At 35.9% G+C, this 21,904-nt stretch overlaps 1 protein-coding gene across 1 annotated transcript in view; it reads left to right on the top strand.

The window, feature by feature from the left end:
* Positions 1-21,904, top strand: part of DTNBP1 (dystrobrevin binding protein 1) — an 89,691-nt gene that overhangs the window by 1,515 nt on the left and 66,272 nt on the right. Inside the window, exons 2-5 of the mRNA XM_074348132.1 lie at positions 6,775-6,828; positions 7,548-7,598; positions 12,510-12,570; positions 19,019-19,151. Of these exons, the coding sequence (XP_074204233.1) occupies positions 6,775-6,828; positions 7,548-7,598; positions 12,510-12,570; positions 19,019-19,151 (299 nt within the window). The remainder of the gene's footprint in view (positions 1-6,774; positions 6,829-7,547; positions 7,599-12,509; positions 12,571-19,018; positions 19,152-21,904) is intronic.

Genomic DNA, 21,904 nt, shown 5'->3' with positions numbered 1-21,904 from the left:
AATTCTCTAGATCATGTGGTTATCTCAGAACCCATTTATTCTCTTGAGCTTTGCTTGAGAGGGTTCAGCTTACCTAGGAGTGTGGATTCTGGATCCAAACCATCCTGAGAGATCTGGAAAACCTGAGTTTAGAGTTAGGAAGAGAATAGAGAGGATCTGGTTAGGAACTGACTTGAAAACTGATTTTACCACTTGCAGATGCTATAAACTGGGGCCAGTTTGGGACTGGACATCTTGAGAGGGCTGTCATTCCCTGTAGGCCCTTTGTTGGTTTCCTTGTACAGGTCACTTTCAGCTGACAAACCACTGGGCTGTCTGTGTGCTACTGGCCTGTCACCTGGCAGAGAAATAGCTCATCTCCAAGTGATGTCTGTCTGCCCATTGACTGGCAGCTCTAAACTCTGACGTTCACTTTTGTCAGGTCCACAAACTCCTGTGTGGTTCTTCACGAGAAGAAATCCACGTAATTCATTTTAGTAAACTCATAGTCAGCCTGAGATCAACCTATTTTTGCGTATTTTGCCAGGCTGAGAAAAGATAAAATTAAACACAGCTTCACTTGTCTATTGCATTGGATTCAGAGATGAAAGCAGCATGGCCCTTACCTATCAAAACTGTCAGGCTAGACCTGCATTCTTATAGAACACTTGCTGTTGGTGCCCATAGAAGCCGAAACAGCTGGCTTCTAAGATAATGGGAAACTTCAGCTGTTTGGGTTGCCCCAGGAACTCAGTAGGAGAGAGGCCTGGGGCTTTCCTGAGCTCCTTCACAGTTCCCATAGCAGCAGCCTCTCCTCAGGGCTTTTCTGCTCATTTTCAGTTTCTGAAAATTCATATAACTCGAGCTGAAATGTAGGCAGCTTACTTTTTTAAAAAAGTAAAACTGGATTATTCTTTATCAGGTTCACAAGAGAATGTCACATTAGTGATTAAAGCATGTTTGAAGAACACAGTGAATTTCAGTCTTCCATTCAAACTTAGAAAAAGTGCAACTTGAGATCAGTTAAGGGCAGTGGAGAGGCTGCTGGTGGCCTGCAGGGGACTTTAGATTGTCCATGGACTCGCGATCTTTTTTGTAAATTTTTATTCATAATAACAGTTACGTCAGAATCGAGATAAACCTCGATTGTGTTGCTTTCTTTCTGACCTAAGAGGTCGGCCAGCTGGTCCAAAGGCCACGGGACTAAGGGGACTGATTCTGGGCTTTACTCTGTTCCCCTTGCCTACACCTACATGAGTCCTAATCTGATTTAACTCATTCAGAACTCTTGGAGCCTTTTGGAGAGTTCACACAGAACATCCACTTTTTAGGGATTGACTTGAGCTCTGAGGGAAACTTTTGGTCATACTGAAGCACTTCAAATCCACTCTGGTCTTTGATTTTTACCATTTGAGCAGTTATGACCCATGGCCTCCGGATTGAAGTATTCAGGCATGCAAAACCCTTCAGGAAGCTAAAAATCAGATTTATCAAGGGGTTTACAGTTGCCTGTCACTGGCTGGCATTTCCTGTTTGTAATGCTCTGAGTTCTTGTGGGTTCATAGAAGCTGGTAGTTATTACTTGTTGCAACTAGACCATGGGTGTCTCCTCCTCAAAGCCACCTCTGCCCTGACCTCCACCCCTGCTCAACATGCTTATTTTCTCTTCTCCCCTCCCTGCAGTATCAAAACCTGCTCAAAGGAGAGGATCTAACAGTCTAATTCACAGTGCAGTAAAATGGTGAGGTTTTCCCTAAAATGTTGGCTCTTTCATGATTACTTACCTTTTAATAAGCAGGGAGAAGAATCTCAATATTCACCTTGATTTAAAAAAACATTTTACTGAGTTCTCACCAAGTGTCAGACACTAGGCTAGGAACTCAGTGTTCTTTTACATATATGCTTTTTTAATTTCATTACAAAGAAAAATTTAAGAGGCCACATGCTCAGGTTGGCCTGATCTTTGCCGGTGTCTGTGTATCAGGCTAGATCCTGGGGCTACAGAGTAGACTGGTGGTGACATAAAGCAGAGCAGAAGGAACTAAATGACAGATGGAAGTGATGTGGTTTGTAAGTGCAGAGGAAAGAGTCATTAGTTCAGATGGCTTCACAGAGGAGGTGGCTTGTAGATTTGGCCTTGAAGCATGGGGACAGATTTGGGTGAGGGCCTTTCAGAGATGAAGCTCTTGTGGGAGAGGAACCTGGAAAGGAAGTTTAGTGACTGACAATAGAGGATCTTCAGTGCTTTGTTAAATTAATTCATTTATCAAATATTTATTGAGTGCTTACTCTACTGACAGGCACTACTCTCAGAGCTAGAGATATAGCAGAGAATGCATGCACCAGACAGCAAATGACATCCCTGTGCTCAGTCTCCTGGCCGGAGGTAGAATATCTAGAAGGTGGTAGTACTATCACTAAAAGTAAAGCGGGTGAAGGGGTTTGGGGGATGGGATGGTTGCTATTTCAAATAAGGTGGTCCTGGCTAATTTTTAGGTTGACTGAATCTTCTGGCCGTTTTTGTGGAGGGGAGCAGCGTAAGCCTGCCTGTATTTCTGGAAGGATAATTTGAGAGGCAGTGTAATGGGAGGGCTCGGGATAGGGAGCAGGCAGGTTATTCAGGAGGCTATAATTACAGGGCAGGTGAGAGATGATGATAAGGCAGTGCTGGTGGAAATTTGAAGGAGGGTATAGCGACAGGCGCTGGTGAATATCATAAAAAGTGAGATGTAGGAAGTGAAAAAGGTGGAGAAATTGAGGATGTTAATTTTGGAGTATCTTGATGTCATTTACCGACAGAAGAGAGGTTCGGAGTAGTTTTGAAAGAGAAAGAGCAGTTGACAATGAATTTGTTGTGAGGTAATTTAACTCCAAGAAACAGTTGGAAATTTATGAAATACACAGGAGAAAGGTCAGGACTGAAGGGGTGTGTCTGGGGGTAATTAGGGTAGAGATGGTCTACATTCCCCTCTTCTTCCTGAGTCTGTGCAGCTTTTGTGTGAATCGTTCAGGCTTCAGAGCTTAGGAGATCATGTTTACTTTTAGGTGTGACTGACACTTTTGTGTTTCCCTGCTCGTGGTTTTGAAAAAAGAAAGAAAAAGTGATAAACATTAATGGGAAAATATAATAGATTGGATTTGTTTTCATAAACAGAATTGAAAGTTAGAATAATGAAGGCATGAACATGGAACCTTACAGGGCAAAATATGCTAATAAATACCTTGTGTGGTGTTTTAAAGCAGCCATGCTCATCTTCAAAATAGCTGATGGGGTTCAATGAGTAGGAGAGGGAGGCGCAGATAAATGGAGTGCTGTCAAGGTCACCATGCGGGTGAGAAAGGCAGAGAAGGCACATTTCCTGCTCCTCAGTCATTGTAGCGCTCCACCTCTCGTTCTGGGTTTCTACTTTTCAGACTTTTTGTTTGAGCAGTTTTGCTAATTACCTCCATTTCTTAGTGAGATGCCTCCATCTTAATATTTTCTACAAAGCTTGGAAAAAAATACATGTGCTGGAGTCAAATTAACGTAAGTCTTTGGAACAGTCTAAAAATAAAATATTGTAGTGTTATGATGAATTTGAAGGTAAGTGCTTTTGAACTCAAAAGTGTACATAAATTGTTTTGCATAGAAAATAATTGTCAGGTGGCTCACTTAAAAGGCTGTGTATTATTATACTCATTAGCAGTCATGTCTTCCTGGGGGTTTATGGTATCATGAAGATTTAGGAATGATGCAGAAGCCTTTTATAGGAACGGTGCATTGGGGGACCTCTACTTTGTTTTACCGTGGCTCTATGATGTACATAGTTTCTTTTCTTGATGGTGACAGTTTGAATTATACCTTTCATTTGAATTAGCTCTATAGTTTACAGAATGCTGCTAAAGTCAAAATTGGAATTTCATTTAATTCTTGTGGCAAATCATTATAGTCAATATAATACTACTGTCTTATGGTTTAGGAAACTGGGTTACTACACCGGATGAGTATTTCCTTCTCAGTGTGTCATGACATTGTGGGACATTAAATAGACTTTATTACTGGGTTGTTTCCAGCACAGAATCACTGTGAGAAACTTGTTATCCTAAAATAAAAATGGTAAGCTACTTTCAGTTGAATTCTGGATTTTGAGGATGTATTTCAGAATGGATCTTCTTGCTTTTTTGTTGTTGTTGTTTGTTACTTGTTAAATGTATCTGACCTTATTTTTTTTAAGTTAAAGTGTTACAGTGACTACTATTCTTATTTTATCTTTTTCTCCCCTGAACTTCACTGTTTCCAACCTCTTTCTAGCTACTTTGTTTTCTCCAGCAGTTTCTATTCTGAATTTTGGCATATTGATGGTTTATATGGAGAAGATGTGATGAGATAAGATGAATATCTAAAAGACTGTTTTTGTTGTTAAAAATTTTTTACCAAGTTTTAAACATATACAAAAATAGAACAACACAGTGAACACCATGTATTCATTATTCAGATCCAGTAGTTGTCAACTATTGCTAACAGCTGTCAGTTACTGCTTTGACTCTCCCTTATTTATAACGTTAATCTCAGACTTATCTATTACATCCCTCATGCATCAGTTTTCATTTCTTAAAAAAAAATTACATAAATGCAATGCCAATACCATACCTAGCAAAATTAACACTAATTCTTTGATATTATCAATTATCTAGTCCATAATCAAATTTCCTGGTTCCTAGAAATGTCTTTTCACAGTTGATTTATTCAAATCCAGATCAAATATGTTCCACACATTACATTTGGTTAAAGACTAATTTTTAAAGCAGATGGTTGTTAAGGAGCCACTTGGGGAAACTCTTACTGACCTAACAATTTTATTTTCAGCTCCGTTTACTTTTTTTCTTTCTCTTTTATTTTAAACTAATTTTTTCTTTTTTTCTTTTGGGGAAGTGTGAAGGAGAATTCCACATTTGATAAATTACAGTTGAGAAACTAAACATTTATTTCAGAAATAAACATTTGAAATATCAGCTTAGAGATTTGCTTGGTCATAATAAATGGCCCAAAGAGGACCTGAGCGGTTCCCTTTCAATATCCTTGTAACACCTAACCATATAGAATTGTCCCAAATCACTAAAAATAATACTAGAATCATTTTGAGTATGATGCACTGCTGTGTATGACTATCCTGGTATACTTCTACCTGGAATGTCACAACTAAATGCCTTTCTGATATTGGAATAGAGATGGTTGAGTGTGGCTATCAAAATACCTTTCCCAACTGTTTAAAATGGATTTACTGGTTTCTAAGCAAAGCTTGAAAATTTATAGTTTCCCTAGGACAGGTTAGACTTTTAAAATTCAGCTCATCTAGAGAGAGATGTACAAATTAGTTTTGTATTAAAGAGATTGCTAAGTCTTTTTAACACTGTAGAGAAATTGATCTCATCAATAGTTTTTGAAAGAGAACAGAGAGTAATATAAAAAGTCTTGGTGTGAAATTGACCTTGCAACTTACTAAAAAATGGCATCAGAGAGAAGAAGTCTCTTTCTGGTACTTAGCCAGGCATTACTGGCAAAAAGGTTGGAATTCTTTCAGGGCTTGCACATAAAGCTGTACACAACGGAGGGCTGGGCATTAAGAGTCAGCTTGTTTGCTAGGACAGTTTCTGGCTGATTGCAGTGCAGTGTCTTGGGGAAGGAGCACTTATTTCTAGTTTTTACGAAGGCTTTGTAGAGCTCTAACTGTGATACTGTGGCCTGTGTATCAGACTTTGTTTAGAAGTGATATTTGTGGAAGTAACCAAATTAAGAAGAATGTGTCCAGGTATCTCATTTTTATGAGATAATCTCATAATTTAGGACTCAACTTTTTGGCAACCTGTTGAATGGTACAGAGTCCTCAGTCGAAGGTAAAAATGGGTTGGTGAAGTGATATAAAAAACAAAAATTGTATTAAGTTTTATGAACTTCATATTTTATATATAGAGGAGCATATTTTATTTTATATATACATTTTAGCCCATTTATCTGTTTTCCAGCCCAATAATTTAAAAAAGGAGATAGGAGGGCCGCAGGCTGTCATAGTTAAATAGTTAGCAGAAGCAGCAAGCGGTAGCCTGTACGAGATGACCAGTGGTGGAGATGGAAAATTTTAATTTGGAAAAAATAGACACAGGATCCTGAACAAACTCAGAAACTCAAAAAAGCACCTTTTACGATTGGTTTCCAGTTGGTAAATGCAGAGGCATTCCTAGCTGAGAAACACCTGAGGAGAGTACTGTTTCGGCACGAAATGTAGTCAGTGATATTCATAATAATGAGCTGGAGTTATCAGAAAACGTCCAATAGACTGTACCAGGTCCTCCTTAATAAAAGAGGTTTGTAACATATTTTAGAAAGCCTTTCATCAATAGCTAACATTTCACCAAATGTTGGTACTTAAGGGATTCGAGTGCCTGGCATAGTATCCACTTAATAAAATGTGCTGCTTAGATATCTTTGTTACGGATCAAGTTCACCTAAGGGGACCACTTTTTCCCCTAAGGATGATGCCAGAATAATGAGGTTTTTCAGGTCCAGTCACATTTAGGAAGATTCTAGAAAAGGGATTTGGGGCAAGAAAAATACATAAAAATATTTGCTACAAATTTTCCATATGTGATATCTGACTTACAATAAACAAGTGTTTGTTGTCCATAGAGGTGCTTAATTCTTGCTAAAAAAAAAAAAATTAGCTTATCCAACCTCAAAGTTTAACAGCTATGAAATATGCAGTTGAAAAAAAATCTCTTAGGCTGTAAAAATGATATTTTATACTTGTTGAATTACAGGCTGAAGACTTTAAGTGACAAGTCAAGAGAAGCTAAAGTAAAAAACAAACCCAGGTAAGCTAGTGCTGATTTAATTTACTATGACTTAAATTTCATACAACTTTGGGTTGTAATCACAGAGGTATAATTACTTTAATGGTTCTTACATCTGTTGAATGCATCTGACTAAATGATTTATTGATTCTTTCTAAATTTGGTAACACTGGAAATTTTTCTGATAAAATGGTAAAATAGTTGAAAATGGTGAAGTGTAACTGTTTTACTCTATGACAATTAATGGCTATCTGATCATAATTAATATTTTTATTTGTATAGCAAGAGCAAAATACAAGTTCTCCATTGTTGAGAAGCCCAGTAATAATGAAATAATACTTGACAAGTGAGCCTCTTTAGCTGTGTTATCTGTTTTATATGAAAACACTAGTACTATTTGTGCAATTTTTCCATTTTTTAATAAAGTAAAGCACATGATCAAATTTCACTTTAAACCTAAAGATGAAAAGCCTTTAAAATAATTTCTTGTTATCTGGCTTTATGTTAAAGTGCCTATTGTGTTATTGTGTGCTAAAAATCTATACGGCAAAGTGATGGTTGATAGTGTATAGCAAGTGGATTAACTTTGAATAAAACAATACAAACACTAGTTTAGATAAATTGTCATTAGTGATTTTAAAATAGTCCACATTATGACTGATAGTGTCAAAATTATCGTAACTTTTTAAGTTGGCCTAAATCAGCAACAGTTTTAATAAAATAAGTGTTTCTTTTCGCAGAACTATTCCATATTTGCCAAAGTACTCTGCTGGACTAGAATTACTTAGCAGGTAATTGTTTTTATTTAAGTGAAAAGGTTATGCTTCTGACTTTTGTCTAAACTTATTTTGTAATTTTATGGATAGAAACCTCAAAACAACTAAATTTTATCTTAACGTAGAGACTGGAAATTATTTACTTACTTGTTTCCCTCAGGGGCTTTTACATTTCACTGATGAATCCAAAGGCCATTCAGTCTTTGAGCATATTGATCACTGTTGTGTTTACTATTGGATACTTCATCACGTGCATGTATTGTTTATGATTTCTTTGTTGCAATAAAATTGATTCTGAATTTGAGTCCTTAATAATTTTCTTAACTTTGATTACTTAATGTTATACCATTTCTTCTCCAATTCATTTCTGCTGTTAAAATACATGATTTTCTTAGCTATGACATCAAAAACATAAGTAACAAAGAAATAAAAAGATAAATTGGTCTTCATCAAAATTTAAAACTTTTGCACTTCAAAGAACACCATTAAGAAAGTGAAACAATGGTCTGCAGAATGGGTAAAAATATTTGCAAATTATACATCTAAGTTATGTATCTAAAACATATAAAGAACTTTTGTAACTGAACAATAAAAAGATAAACAATGCAATGAAGAAATAGATGAAGAATTTGAATAGACATTTCCATAAAAAGATAGACAAATGGCCAATAGGCACATAAGAAGATTGTCAACATCATTAGTCATAAGGGAGATGCAAATCAAAGCCACAGTGAGATACTGCTTCATACCCACTAGGATGGCTGTAATCGGAAAGACAAATATTGACAAGTGGTGGCAATGATATGGAGAAATTAGAACCCTAATGTTTTACTAGTAGGAATATAAAGTGGCACAGCTGCTGTGGAAAACAGTTTGGTAGTTTCTTAAAGTTTAATGTAGAATTACCATGTGACCCAGCACTTTCACACTAAGAGAATTGAAAACCTATGTCCATGTAAAAAATTGTACACAAATGTACATAGCAGTATCATTCATAAAGCAGTATTCATAAGAGCCTGAAAATAGAAACAGCACAGATATTCATCAACTGCTGAATGGATAACCAGAATTTGGTATCTCCATTCAATGAAATATTATTCAGCCACAAAAAGGAATGAAGTACTGACCTATGCTACACTACAGATGAAACTTTCAAACATCATGCTAAATGAAAGGAACCAATAAAAGGGGCACATATTGTATGATTCCATTTATGTGAATTGTCCAGAATAGGCAAATCCATAGAGACAAAGATAATGGTTGCCAAGGTCGGGAGAAGAGAGGGGATACGTAAAGACTGCGAATGGGAGAGGGGTATCTTTTCAGGGTGATAAAAATGTTTTGAAACTAGATAGTGGTGATAGTTGCCCAACTCTGTGAATATACTAAAAACTACTGAATTATGCACTTTAGAAGCAAGAATTTTATGGTATGTCAATTAAAATTCAATAAAGCTGTTATGAAAATAAGTATATAGTTACTACAAAATATTGGCTATATTCTCTGTATAATTTTTTGAGGACCCTCCATGCTGTTTTCCATAGTAGCTGCACCAATTTACATTCCCATCAACAGTGTACAAGGGTTTCCTTTTCTCCACATCCTCACCAACATTTGTTATTTGATGTCTTTTTGATAATAGCCATCTAACAGGGCTGAGGTAGTATCTCATCGTGGTTTTGATTTGCATTTTTCTGATGATTTGTGATGTTGAGTTCCTTTTCATATACCTGTTGGTCATTTGTATGCCTTTGGAAAAATGTTACGAGCCTCTACCTATTTTTTAATCAGATTGGTTTTTTGCTATTGAGTTGCATGATTTCTTTACATATTTTGGGTGTTAACCCCTCATTACATACATGATTTACAAATATGTTCTCACATTCAGTAGGTTACCTATTTCATTTTATTGATAGTTTCCTTTGTTCTGCAGAACTTTTTTAGTTTGATGTAGTCCTGCTTGTTTACTTTTACTTTGGTATCTTTGCTTTTGGTGTCAGATTTAAAAAAATCATCACCAAGACCAGTGTCGAGCTTACTGCCTGTTTTTTTCTAGGAGTTTTATTGTTTCAGGTCTTACATTCAGGTCTTTAACTCATTTTGAGTTAAGTTTGGTGTAAAGTAGTTGTCAGTTTCATTCTTTCCAATGGGGCTGTCCAGTTTTTCCAACATCATTTATTGAAGAGACTGTCCTTTCCTCATTGTGTATTCCTGATTCTTTTGTTGTAAATTAATTGACCTTATATGTGTGGGTTTATTTTGGGGCTCTCTATTTTGTTCCATTGATCTTGTGTCCGTTTTTATGCCAGTTTCATGCTGTTTTGATTATTACAGCTTTGTGATAAAGTATGAAATCAGAAAGTGTGATGCCTCCAGTTTCTTAAGATTGTTTTGGCTATTCAGGATCATTTGTGATTCCATGCAAATTTTAGGATTGTTAGTTTCAGTTCTGCAAAAAATGCCATTGGAATTTTGATAGGGATTGCATTGACTCTGTAGATTGCTTTGGATATCACTTTGGAGCATGTGAACATTTTAACAATACTAATTCTTCCAATCCATGAACATAGGATACCCTGCCACTTATTTGTGTCTTCTCTAATTTCTTTAGTTAATAATCTTATAGTTTTCAATGTGTAGGTCTTTCACTTCATTGGTTAAATTTATTCCTAGGGATTTCATTGTTTTTGATACAATTGTAAATGGGATTATTTTCTTCATTTCACTTTCTGTTTCTAGGGTATAGAAAGAGATGTTTGTATGTTGATTCTACATCCTGCAACTATACTGAATTTGTTTATTAATTCTAACAATATTTTGGTGGAGTCTTTAGGGTTTTCTATGTATAATTACCATGTCACCTTCAAATAAGGAGTTTTCCTTCTTCCTGTCTAATTTGGATGCCTTTTCTTTCTTTTTCTTGCATAATTGCTCTGGCTATGACTTCCAACATTATGTTAAATAAAAGTGGTGAGACTAGGCATCCTTGTCTTGTTCCTGATCTTAGAAGAAAAGCTTTCAGCTTTTCACTGCTGAGTATGATGTTAGCTGTGGGTTTGTCATATATGAAATTTGTTGAGGTACATTCTGTCTGTACCCACTTTGCTAAGAGTTTTTATAAATGGATGTTGAATTTTGTTAAATGCTCTTTCTGCATCTATTGAGATGATCATATGATTTTTATCCTTTATTTTATTAATGTGGTGTATCACATCACTTGATTTGTGGATGGTGAACCATCCTTGCATGCCTGGAAAAAACCCCACTTGATCATGGTGTGTGATCCTTTTAATGTACTACTATATTTGGTTTGCTGATATCTTTCTTTGTTTAATATAAGCATTTATAGCTATAAATTTCCCTCTTAGCTCTGCTTTTGCTTCTACCCATAGTTTTGATATGTTGTAATTTTATTTTCATTTGTCTCTTAATATTTTCTGATTTTCCTTTTGATTTCTTGTTTGACTCATTGGTTGTTTAAAAGCATATTGTTTAACTTCTGCAAATTAGTGAATATTTCAGTGTTTGTCCTGTTACTTATTTCTAACTTCAATCTTTTGTGGTCAGAGAAGATATTTTGTATGGTAGCTATCTTTTTATTTTTTAATATAGACTTTATTTTTTTTTTTTAGAGTATTCTCAGGTTCACAGCAAAATTGAGCAGAAGGTTCAGAGATTTCTCATATATGCCTTTAAAAATCTATCAAGACTTCATTTGTGGCCTAACACATGTTCTCTCCTGGAGAATGTCCCTTGTATACTTCAGTAGAATGTGTATTCTGTTGTTGAGTAGAGTGTTCTGTATATGTCTGTTATCTAGTTGGTTTATTCTGTTGTTCATGTTCTCTTTTTTCTTACCCTCTGTCTGGTCAATTGATGCATTATTAAGAGTAGGTTACTGAAGTCTGTTATTGGAGAACTGCTTCTCCTTTCAATTTTGTCAGTTTTTGCTTTGTATATTTTGAGGATCATGTACAATAGTACAATTATCAAAATGAGGAAATTAACATTGATACGTAATCTATAGACCTTTTTCTCATTTTGTCAGTTGTTCCGATAATGCACTTTTTTCTGGACCAGGGTCCAATCAAGGATCACGAGTTGTATTTAGTCACCATATCTCATTCATCTCCTTTAATCGGTAGCAGTTCTTGTGCTTTCTTTGTTTTTTGTGGCCTTGACACTATTGAAGAGTGCTGGCTTGTTATTTTGGAAAATGCCTCTCAATTTGTGTGTATCTGCTATTTTCTCATGATGAAATTCAAGTTAGTGCCTTTATGGGAGAATGCTAGAAGAATAGTGTTGTGTAGTTCCAGTGCGTCATATCTTTAGGCACACGAGGTTGATATGTCTCATTAGTGTTGATGTTAGTATTGGTCACTTGGTTTAAAGAAGTGTCTGCCAGGTTTCTCGGCTCTTAATACTGTTTCCCCTTTTAAATTAATGAGTATCCTGTGGGGAGATACTTGGAGACTGTGAAACTATCCTGTTTCTCTTCATACTTTCACCACTAATTTTAGGATCTATTACCGTTCTTACCTGAAATAATTATTATGTTTACCAAATGGTGATTTTCTATTTTTATAAATTTTTTCTACAATTATTAATTAGAATTCTGCAGGGAGGAGTTTTTCCTTTCTCCCCCATTTATTTATTCAGTTATTTCTTTAAATCACTGAATTCATGGATATTCATTTTATTCTTTGAGTTACAACCCATTGCTACCAGTATTTATTTTGTTGCTCAAATTATCCCAGATTTGGCCATTGTACGTCTCTTCAAGTTGACTTCTGTGTTTTTGTAACATATCCCCATTATTTTTTGAGCTTTTCCTTTCTGACACCACTGGATGTTCCAGGTTTCTCTTTAGATAGTATTTTCTTAATGTATGGCTTGTATTTTGAGTTAGTGTTTTGCTTTTCTTAGGTATGAAGATACATGGGCTGCACTCCACAGGAGAGCCAAGGAATGCGCAAGTGCTGGAGAGGTAAGGACTTGGCTAATCTTAAACTTGTGGGAAAAATATCTTTTTGCAGTGTTAAATGCTAGTTTTTAAGAAATTAAATTTGTAATTGTATTAATGTTTTGTAGGATATCTGCAGTGGAATTTTGTAATTTATTATGAAACTAAAGCACATTTTCATAATTTCTCAGTCAAGTAGTTTAGTTTCATTAGGCTTAGAGAGTTTATAACTTTTATTCTAGAGTCGCAAGTAAACATTTGGTTCATCCACGTATAATGCTTTAAATTTGAGTCTGATGCTTTTGTAGTATATGTAAATTATAAGATGTAATTTTCTACTCACTAAGAATTCCTTATTATTTGGGCAAAAGTTTAACTTTGCTTTGTCTACCTAAAACCATTAGTTTGCATATTAGCAAATAAAATATAAAAATTTCAAGAGTCATGCTTAAGTCACTTAGAAGAACAAACTATTTTCTAGCACCATAGAGTTACAATGAATAAAATTAACTTGTAATTAAAATTATTTAGTAAATATATTTAAAGCTTTTTAAGCCAGGATCAAATACTCTGTGCTATTGATGGCCAGTCAAGCTTTATTTCTTTCTAAAACCACTTCTTTGATTTTGATTTTAATTAATTTAGACTGAAGGCTGGGAAAAAAAAAAAAAAACAAACAAAAAACAGGGAACTGAAATCAGAGTGGTTTAAAAAAAAAAAAAAAGAAAAACCAACATGGAATCTGGGGTCAAATACTAAAACAAAAGCTTTAGAGGTTTATGTCTGTGGGGATTTTGAGACTTTGCCTATGGGGACCTGAGCCTCAGTCTGTGATTCCTGCATAAAGCTCTTGGATATTTGAAGTGGCTACATCTCTCTGTGAAAGGTTAAGCTAGGAAGCTTAAAAAAAAAAAAAAAAAAGACGAAGAAAAGCTACCTGTTGGCAAAAGGAGGCAAGGAGGAAACCTGTCTTTATGACAACTTGGAACATACCTAGTATCCTTTTCGGATTTGTTTCCGTGGTCTTGGCCTCACACGAGCGTGGGGCTCTTAATTTACACTTCCTGCAAGATCAAGGAACCACTAACTTAAATGAAGGGGCCACAAGTGGCTATGTTTTTTGTCACCCAACAGAAACAAACACAGGTTCTGCAAGGATGAAGCTTGTAAACCTAGGGCTCTCAAGATTCCCACAGATTGATCCCCCATGCCCTTCCCCAAATTAACAGAAAAGCACGCATCTTCTTTCTGCATGGGCTCCTTGTACTGTCTTGTGATTCTGATATTCTAGCAATTTTATTTGAAATTTAATTTGAGGATCTTCTCACACATTGTTTTAAAATGTATATCAAGCTTAAATATAAAATTTTCTTATATAAATATTAGCCAGAACTTGGTATATGTGTTTGTCTGTGAATGCTGGATAATAAACAAAAGGCATTTTACCTGGGAGACATTCTGCAGTCGATGGCTGTGTTGGCAAACCAAGTCCACCCATTCATAAAAAACAAAATACACCAGGTTTATCCCAAGATCAAAAAGGTTGGTTTCACATTAGAAAATCTTTTAAATGCTGTTGACCACATTAACAAATGAAAAATATATGATCATTAGATGCAGAAAATACATTCAATAAAATTACTCAGAGTAAAACATTTTAGCAAGTTTTTAATAGAAGATAACTTTTGTCCTGATATCTACCCAAACCTGCAGGATCTGACTTGTAGTATATTTATCCCATATTCAGTCATCTTGCTAAAAGCTCTTATTCTAATAATTTGCATTCAGGGATAGGAGTTGTTTTGTGTAGATGGAAGGGAAGGGAAAAAACTTACCAATCTTTCATTTCTTCATGGCTTTTTATAGTGGGTAGAACCTCCAATATAACATTAAATAAAAGTAGCTAAAGATCTTGGTTCAAATTTTGGCTCCATCAGAGTTAAATGTGAAAGGAAAAGCTATACATCTTTCAGAAAATAGTAGAAAAGCTTTAAGAGCTCAGGGTAGAGAAAGACTTCTTAAATAAGGCATAATCACCAGCAATAAATTAAAATATTGATCATTTTTATCAAAGCTTCTGTTCATCAAACAACACTATGAAAAAGTTAAGCAAGTCACGAAACAAAGGACAAGTGTTCAAAAAAAATATGGAAAACCTCTACAAACCATTAAAAGGGAACAATTACCTAATAAAAAGAGAGCACAAGATATGACCAGGCGTTAACACCAAAAAAAAACCGTGAGTGGCCAGTGAACATGGAAACGTGTCCTCACTCGATTAGTATTCGAGGAAATACAAATTAAAGTCTCAAATTTACACTCATTAGATTATGAAAAACTTAAGAAGCCTTGAATTTTCTGTGCAGACGGTCATTATTCATAGATGACAGTTTTCCCGTCGTCACAGATGATGAGGAACAAGTAGAACTAGGGAGTTCACATCAATGGACACAGTCATGTTAGAATAAGTGAGTTGGCATAAAATAGGGGTTGAAGTTGCACATGCCTTTCAAGCAGTGGTTCCACCCCTAGGGGTGCTTCCAGAGCACTGCATCCTTAGCTTTCTCCTGGTAATGTTGGTATGGCATAGAGTTCCTTGGATAACATTGGCGTGGTGTCATCCATTCGCTGTGTGACAAGTAGCTGAGAGTACTTGAAGTCCGAGGTGGCTAGGGGAGGTATAGTTACTCCAAGCCCTGTGGAACTACTCTGGGAGGTGACGAGCTCAATGTCTTTGACATGTCAGTAACTAATTTGTGAAAATTGCGTGTATGCACCAGGAGTTTTGTACGAGAATACAACTAGAGGATTTTAGTGAAACTTGAGACAGTCCCAAAGTCCAGCTATAGAATAAATTATTATCCATGAAATCAGATACTGTACAGCAGTGACCATTAGTGAACTGCTGCACTGTATCAGCGTGAATGAGTCCCACAGTGTTCGATGAAGACTATATCCCATAGAGGAGCTTTAACAAAACTTATTGCTTTGATTGTAAGGAGTGTTTCATAATAAAATATATAGGAGAAAGAGTTTCCTGTAAGATCTGTTGTTGAATTTATGCTATTTAGGGGGCCTTAAATTTTTTCTTAGTTGAGTACTTGGTTATTTTAAAACCCGTATCTGATCAAAAATGCCTCTATTGATTTCCAGAAATATAGTCCTCAGCTTTAAAAATGGAAATTTTATTTTAAAGCTCTCTGACGTACTGTTGAGACATATGTAAACATCTAAAATGTGTATCTTTAATGTGCAAAGTGTTTTTATCATGTGTTTATTTTGTCAGACCATGCTCATGTATCTTCAGTGGCCTTTAACCAAACAGTGTCAGACTGCCAGGGCAAATATACTTAAGGACAATTCAGTCTTGTTAACAAATTATTTTATACTCAGCTGCTTTAAAGCTAATTCTTACTAAGTAGTCTTAAAATTCAGAGCAACATCTTAGAAAATAGTTTGGTCAATGGTAACTTTGCTGTCTAGGCTTTTTCTACATTTTTTTTTTTTTTACAAGTTCTTTGTGGGGTTTTTTTTTCCCTCCCTTAGCAATATATAAATGAATATGTAGTAACTAATGACTTAGTGGTTAGATTCCAAGGGTACCTTTTTAAGGTTAGACTTCCAGTGCATTTTTTTTGCTTCCTATTGTTGTGAAATATTTGGGTGCCTTCAAATTGAACTCTTAAGAGTCATGTTTTAACAATTTGGTCTGTAACCTGGTTGCATTAGACATGTGTCACTCTTTCTTGAGTTCCAGCTTGGATCTCTCCTGCCTGTGGTAGAAAGTGAACTAAACTGGGTGTAGGAACCCCTAGTTTCTGCAGTAATACATTTTGACGTTGGGCAGATGAATGTAGTCTCTGTTTTTAGTTTCCTCATATATAAAATGGTGTAACTCACCTAGCCTGCTTACCAAGCAAAGTTGTTTGGAAATCACATGGAATAAGATGCTCCCAAAACTCTGAACTGTTGAGTTTTATACAAAGTAAGGTCCTAATATTACCCATTTTGAAAATCATTGGTGTTTCCTGCTTTTTCTTCCTTCTCCTAACCGCATGTCCGCCAGGAGGAATTTTGGAATGAAGCACTAAGGATTTGTCTTGCTACTTAAACTTGATTTCCTGGTGTTAAATTTGGGTTTATTCAGAATTATTTGCTTGTAGGAGAAAAATTGGCCTTCTGGAGATAGCTCATTTATTATCACTAAGTAAAGTTGAAATACAGTTTTTCAGAACCCCTTCTTTGCTAGCTTTTTACGTTTCTTCTTCCTTTCATGCCCCCCTAAAACACAACCCCTAGAATATGGATTAAGGGCATGGACTTAAGTGTCAGATTCCCTGGGATTGAATCTAGGTCCTCTGTGGCCCTTGAGAAGTTGACTTATCTTTATTACACCTAATTTCTTCATCCGTAAAATGGAGGTGGTAATATTGCTCTGTTTACAAGGTTGCTCTGTTTAAATAAGATATATGTAAATTGCTTAGCATGGGGCCTGGTACATAGAAAATGCTCAAAATGTTTTAGTATTATTACATAATTATTGATAATGATTTCTGAGAATCTATTCAACTTTCCCTTCTTTTAAATTAAAATGATGTTTTAATGCATTCTGATATAGTCTCTATATTTCTTGTATTCTATATGCAGAATATAAATTTTTAATTTTGTGAAAAATGTGAACTGTTCTGTACTTAAGTTTTAATATTTAAGTATTTTGCACTTTAACTTTCAGTAAGAAATAGTTAATATCTAGAATTTGTTATAGATTTTTGAAAGTATTAACTTAATTAACCAGAGTAGTTAAGATTTAACAAGCTTTTAAAGAAATACACCATGTATCAGGAAAAATATGTTATTGTCAGATCAACTCTGTGATACAGGAGTTAATTTTTCTTAGAGTTTAAAAACTGAAGCTGAGTATTTGTTGGACCTACTACCAGACTAAAGCACCAAGAGGGCAGGATTTTGTTTTTTCTCTGTTCACCGTTGGGTCTCCAGTGCCTGGCACAGAGTGGGTAGTCAGCAGAAGTTTGTTGAGTACTATAAATGAATCCTGTGGACACAGATCCTTGTTTCAGGCCTTGGTTTCCTTATTACTACATCACAGCTGTCTCTGTTAGGGCTGCCTAGTGTGTTTTAAATACTCTTCGGGATCTTTATAAATCCGGTTGGCACAGACATTTTTAAGTATACAAAATTAATGAGAAATGCAACTGGAGTAACGCTTGATGTCACCTCCCCAGCTGAGCTGAGGCTTGTATGTGAGGTGGTCATCCCTCCCACGTGGGCTGAGTAACAGTGGGGGGGTGTGGGAGGTGGGGGTACAGTGAGGGGAGGAGGCAGCTTGCTAAACTCCTTGTCATAGCTTAATTCTTTTATTTCAATGTTGTGAATGCCTAGAATATATTAAAATGTAGAAACTAAAGCAGTCCAGCACCACATCTAAATAATTTTCTACCTTATTTTGATATTTTTATTCCTCTAAAATTTATTTCTTTAGTGAGATTTAGTAAAAATCATTGTATTCATATTTCAACTCTTAAAGAATCTTTATCTTGGGATGTGTAAATTGCCCCCCTTTTTTGGTAACTGTAAACTCTGATTTACATATAAAATTCAAATGCATTTTCTTCTGCTGTATGATGGATTTTGCAGTCTGTACTTATTGGACAGAATGTAGGCATCTTTCACGATTCTTGCCTGTCATTGGTGATGCTTTCAGAAGATGACCTCTCCTTGCTCCTTCTAAATCTTGTTCTGGGCCCTTTCATTCCTCACCATGTTGAGACCAAAACAAAATTGCCTAGGAGAAACTGATGTCTGTCATTTTCCTTACAGTCTGATTTTAGGCTAGTCTAGCATCTCATAACCTGCTATTAGGAACCTTTCACATCTGAACTTCTTCTTTGTTAGTATAAACCCTTTTCTTCTTTTTCTGGGGTTTATCAGTTGCCTCAATATTCCCGTCATATGCAAGTACCATTTACTTTACTTTATGCAGTAAATGTCCCTGTTTAAATGTAAATTGAATCATAATATATTCTATATGCATTCGGGAACTTTTCTTTTAAAAGAATTCCTTTTGCAAAGCAAATAATTACCCGTTCATTATGTTTTGGGTTTGTTTTTGTTTTCTCTTTGGTTGTTAGTGGCAGTTTTTTTGTTTTATTTTTTGGATTTTCAAATACATGGTTTACTTAAATATAGGGTATACTTAGAAGTGACTTCTAAGGTCATTGCTGAACTTTCTCTTTTCTAGGTTAAGATGCACTTTGTGATACAAGCAGTAATTTGAGGTTTTCTGCACTGAATATTAAGGTGGTTCTTTTCTAAGAAAGAAAACAACTTCAGCCTCTCTGTACTCAGGAGAAGGGCTTTTAAAGATAACACTGACTGGCTCTCATCACGCTGAATATAATCTCTTTGTGCCTACAGACTGGCTTTACTCTTGCCCCCCTCTTCTGCATTGCAGCTGGTGGACAGCGAGGTGGTCATGCTCTCCGCACACTGGGAGAAGAAGCAGACGAGCCTGGTCGAGCTACAGCAGCAGCTTCAGCAGCTTCCAGGCTTAATCGCAGATTTAGAATCCATGACAGCAAATCTGAGTAAGTTTTACGGTTGAATCTATACATTACTTCTGGGAATGAAAATAAGTTGGTGTAATTCCAAAGCTTTCTAAGACTACGTTAAATTATTCCTTACCAAGATTTGGGGGGAAATAATGAGTTCTGATTAATTTCATATGCTGATTAAGTGAGGATTAGACAAAAAATGATTTGAAGTTTAGAAATGATTTCTAAAACACACCACTTTTTCTGCCTTGGTTCTGCTCCGGAAACATAATTTTGTTGATTCTTAAGGTGACTTAGGCTTGTCTTCGTGACTTTCAGTCTCTGTTTAAAAGTATAAATGTAGGAAATAAAAGGGATTAGGGTGGCTTTCTTATGACTATAGGATGAACTCTGGAAGCTGTTACTTTTGAAATTAAGTCTGCTCAAACTTTTCATGTTCTTGTTGGCCATCTGCATTTCCTCTTTTGGAAAAATGTCTGTTCAGTTCTGCCCATACTTTAAATGGGTTAGTTGGTTGGTTGTTTGCTTTTTAATTGAAGTACCGTTGATTTATAATGTGGTGCTAGTCTCTGGTGTACAGCACGGATGGGCTTGGAGGGCGTTATGCTACGCGAAACAAGTCAGAGAAAAACAAGCACTGTAAGATACTACTAACATGTAGAATCTAAAAAAAATACAAACTAGTGAGTATAACAGAAAAGAAACAGACTCACAGATGTAGAGAAGGAACTCGTGGTTACCAGTGGGGAGAGGGACAGGGGAGGGGCAAGATGGAGGTGGAGGACTGAGAGGTGCAAACTATCAGGTGTAAAACAAGCTACAAGGATGTATTGTACAACGCAGGAAATGTAGCCAGTATTTTAAAATAACTATAAATGGAGCATACCCTTTAAAACTTTGTGAATCACTATATTGTATCCCTGTAACATACAATATTGTACATCAGCTATGCTTCAATTTAAAAAATAAGACATTGTAAAATAAACACATAAATAAATTTTTAAATGGTTTTAAAAAATTAGGTCTGCTCAGAGCTTCATGTCTTCAAATAGGCTTTTTTCCCCTCCGCAAACTGAGAGATCAGACAGATCCAGTTAAATGGGGTGCCTGTTTGGCTAAATTTACACCTTGTGGAAGTTTGTTTCTGCTGGTTGTTTTCATTGGGATGGCTTATGCTGGTACTCTTCATTTCTTGGGTTTATATTCAGAAAACTAACTTTTGTGCTTGGCAGGGCCACAGCTTTGGATAATATTGTGGCTTATTATTTTCTAACCAAGCTTACGATCTTAGTGAAGTAAGAGGTAGGAGCTATCTACCTTGGAGATGAGTTTTGTGAGCTAATAACCTGATCCAGTCTTAATAGGTAGGGTATCCCTACCTTCTTATCATCTCTTCTTTTTTAAATATTACTTTTTTTAAGGCAAAACAAAGCTGATTTACAACACAAGTAATTAGCAAATCATAAAACAGGTTTTTGTGTGTGTGTGAATAAAATAGACCCGAATGGTATCTGCAGTGCTATTGCTGATAACAGTAGCTCATGATTATAGCACCCACTGTGTGTCAGAATTTGTTCAGGGCTTTACAAATGTTACCTTCAATCTTCACTAGATCCCTGCGAAAGTAGCTTTTATTATCCACTTTTCAGATAAGGAAGGTTAGGCTCGGAGAGGTTGTGACTTGCTCAGGGTCACACAATAAGATGTGGATCCAGGATCCCAACCCAGGGGGATGACATCCTCGGTGGGGGTGAGGTGGTTAGGATGGCAGCTGCCCATAGACCCCACGAACAGCAGTCTTGAAGCCCTGGCATCAGTGTTTTGCAATTTCTGAAGGCAGGGCATGGAAGAGAGATTCTGAGTCGTAGGATTAAGGCCCTCTGCATTATTTCCCTCTTGCAGGTATAGGAATGAGCCTTCTCAAGTCTTTGATAACTAACTGATGGAAAAAGCCTCCAGGATATTTGGAATATTCCTTTTAGCCACTTTCCTTTTAGCTGCTCTTCATGTATCTCTTTGAGTTGCTTGCTTTCCATTGGTTGTGTATTTCTTTGCAGAGATACCTACGATAATAGCCCCTTCTTTTTTTTTTCCAGCTGAGAGTAAGTTCTGTTTATAGATTTTCTTTGTTTGATACCACTCTGCTGATGAAATGCCCTTTGCCACAATTCTAATTATTTTCATAGTCAATTCTGCTTAGGAAATGCAGTTTAAATAAGTCTTTCTTAAAATAGAATATACTGTATTTTCTTCTCAATTAGGATTCTAATATCCCGGGAAAAGTCTGACATTTAGAGATGTAATACCTTCTCTTTGGAAACTGCATTTTGGCTTCTTAAATGAGTAGGGTGGGCTTCCCAAGTGCTCACTTGAATTCTCTCTTTACTAATCTGAGAACATTGACCACTGAAAGCAAATTAAAGCTAAAGGATTCTCTGAAATACTAGTATTATAGACAGATAGTCACTTCCAAGTAATTTGAATCATATTTTTTTTCATTTAAGTAGTTAACATACAAGGTGGGGAGGGTATAGCTCAAGTGGTAGAGTGTATGCTTAGCATGCACAAGGTCCTGGGTTCAATCCCCAGTACCTCCTGTAAAAATAAATAAATAGACCTAATTATCTTCCCCCAACCAAAAAAAAAAAAAGTAGTTAACATACAGTATTAATTTCAGGTGTACAACATAGTGATTTGATGTTTATGTACATTATGAATTAATCACCATGCTAAGTCTGGTAGCCTCCTGTCACCACACAGAGTTATCATAGTATTATTGACTGTAT

Source organism: Camelus bactrianus, chromosome 20 (assembly GCF_048773025.1).
Source record: "Camelus bactrianus isolate YW-2024 breed Bactrian camel chromosome 20, ASM4877302v1, whole genome shotgun sequence".
NCBI lineage: Eukaryota > Metazoa > Chordata > Mammalia > Artiodactyla > Camelidae > Camelus > Camelus bactrianus.
Note: the sequence above shows the minus strand (reverse complement) of the source record. Positions and strands in the feature narration are given on the sequence as shown.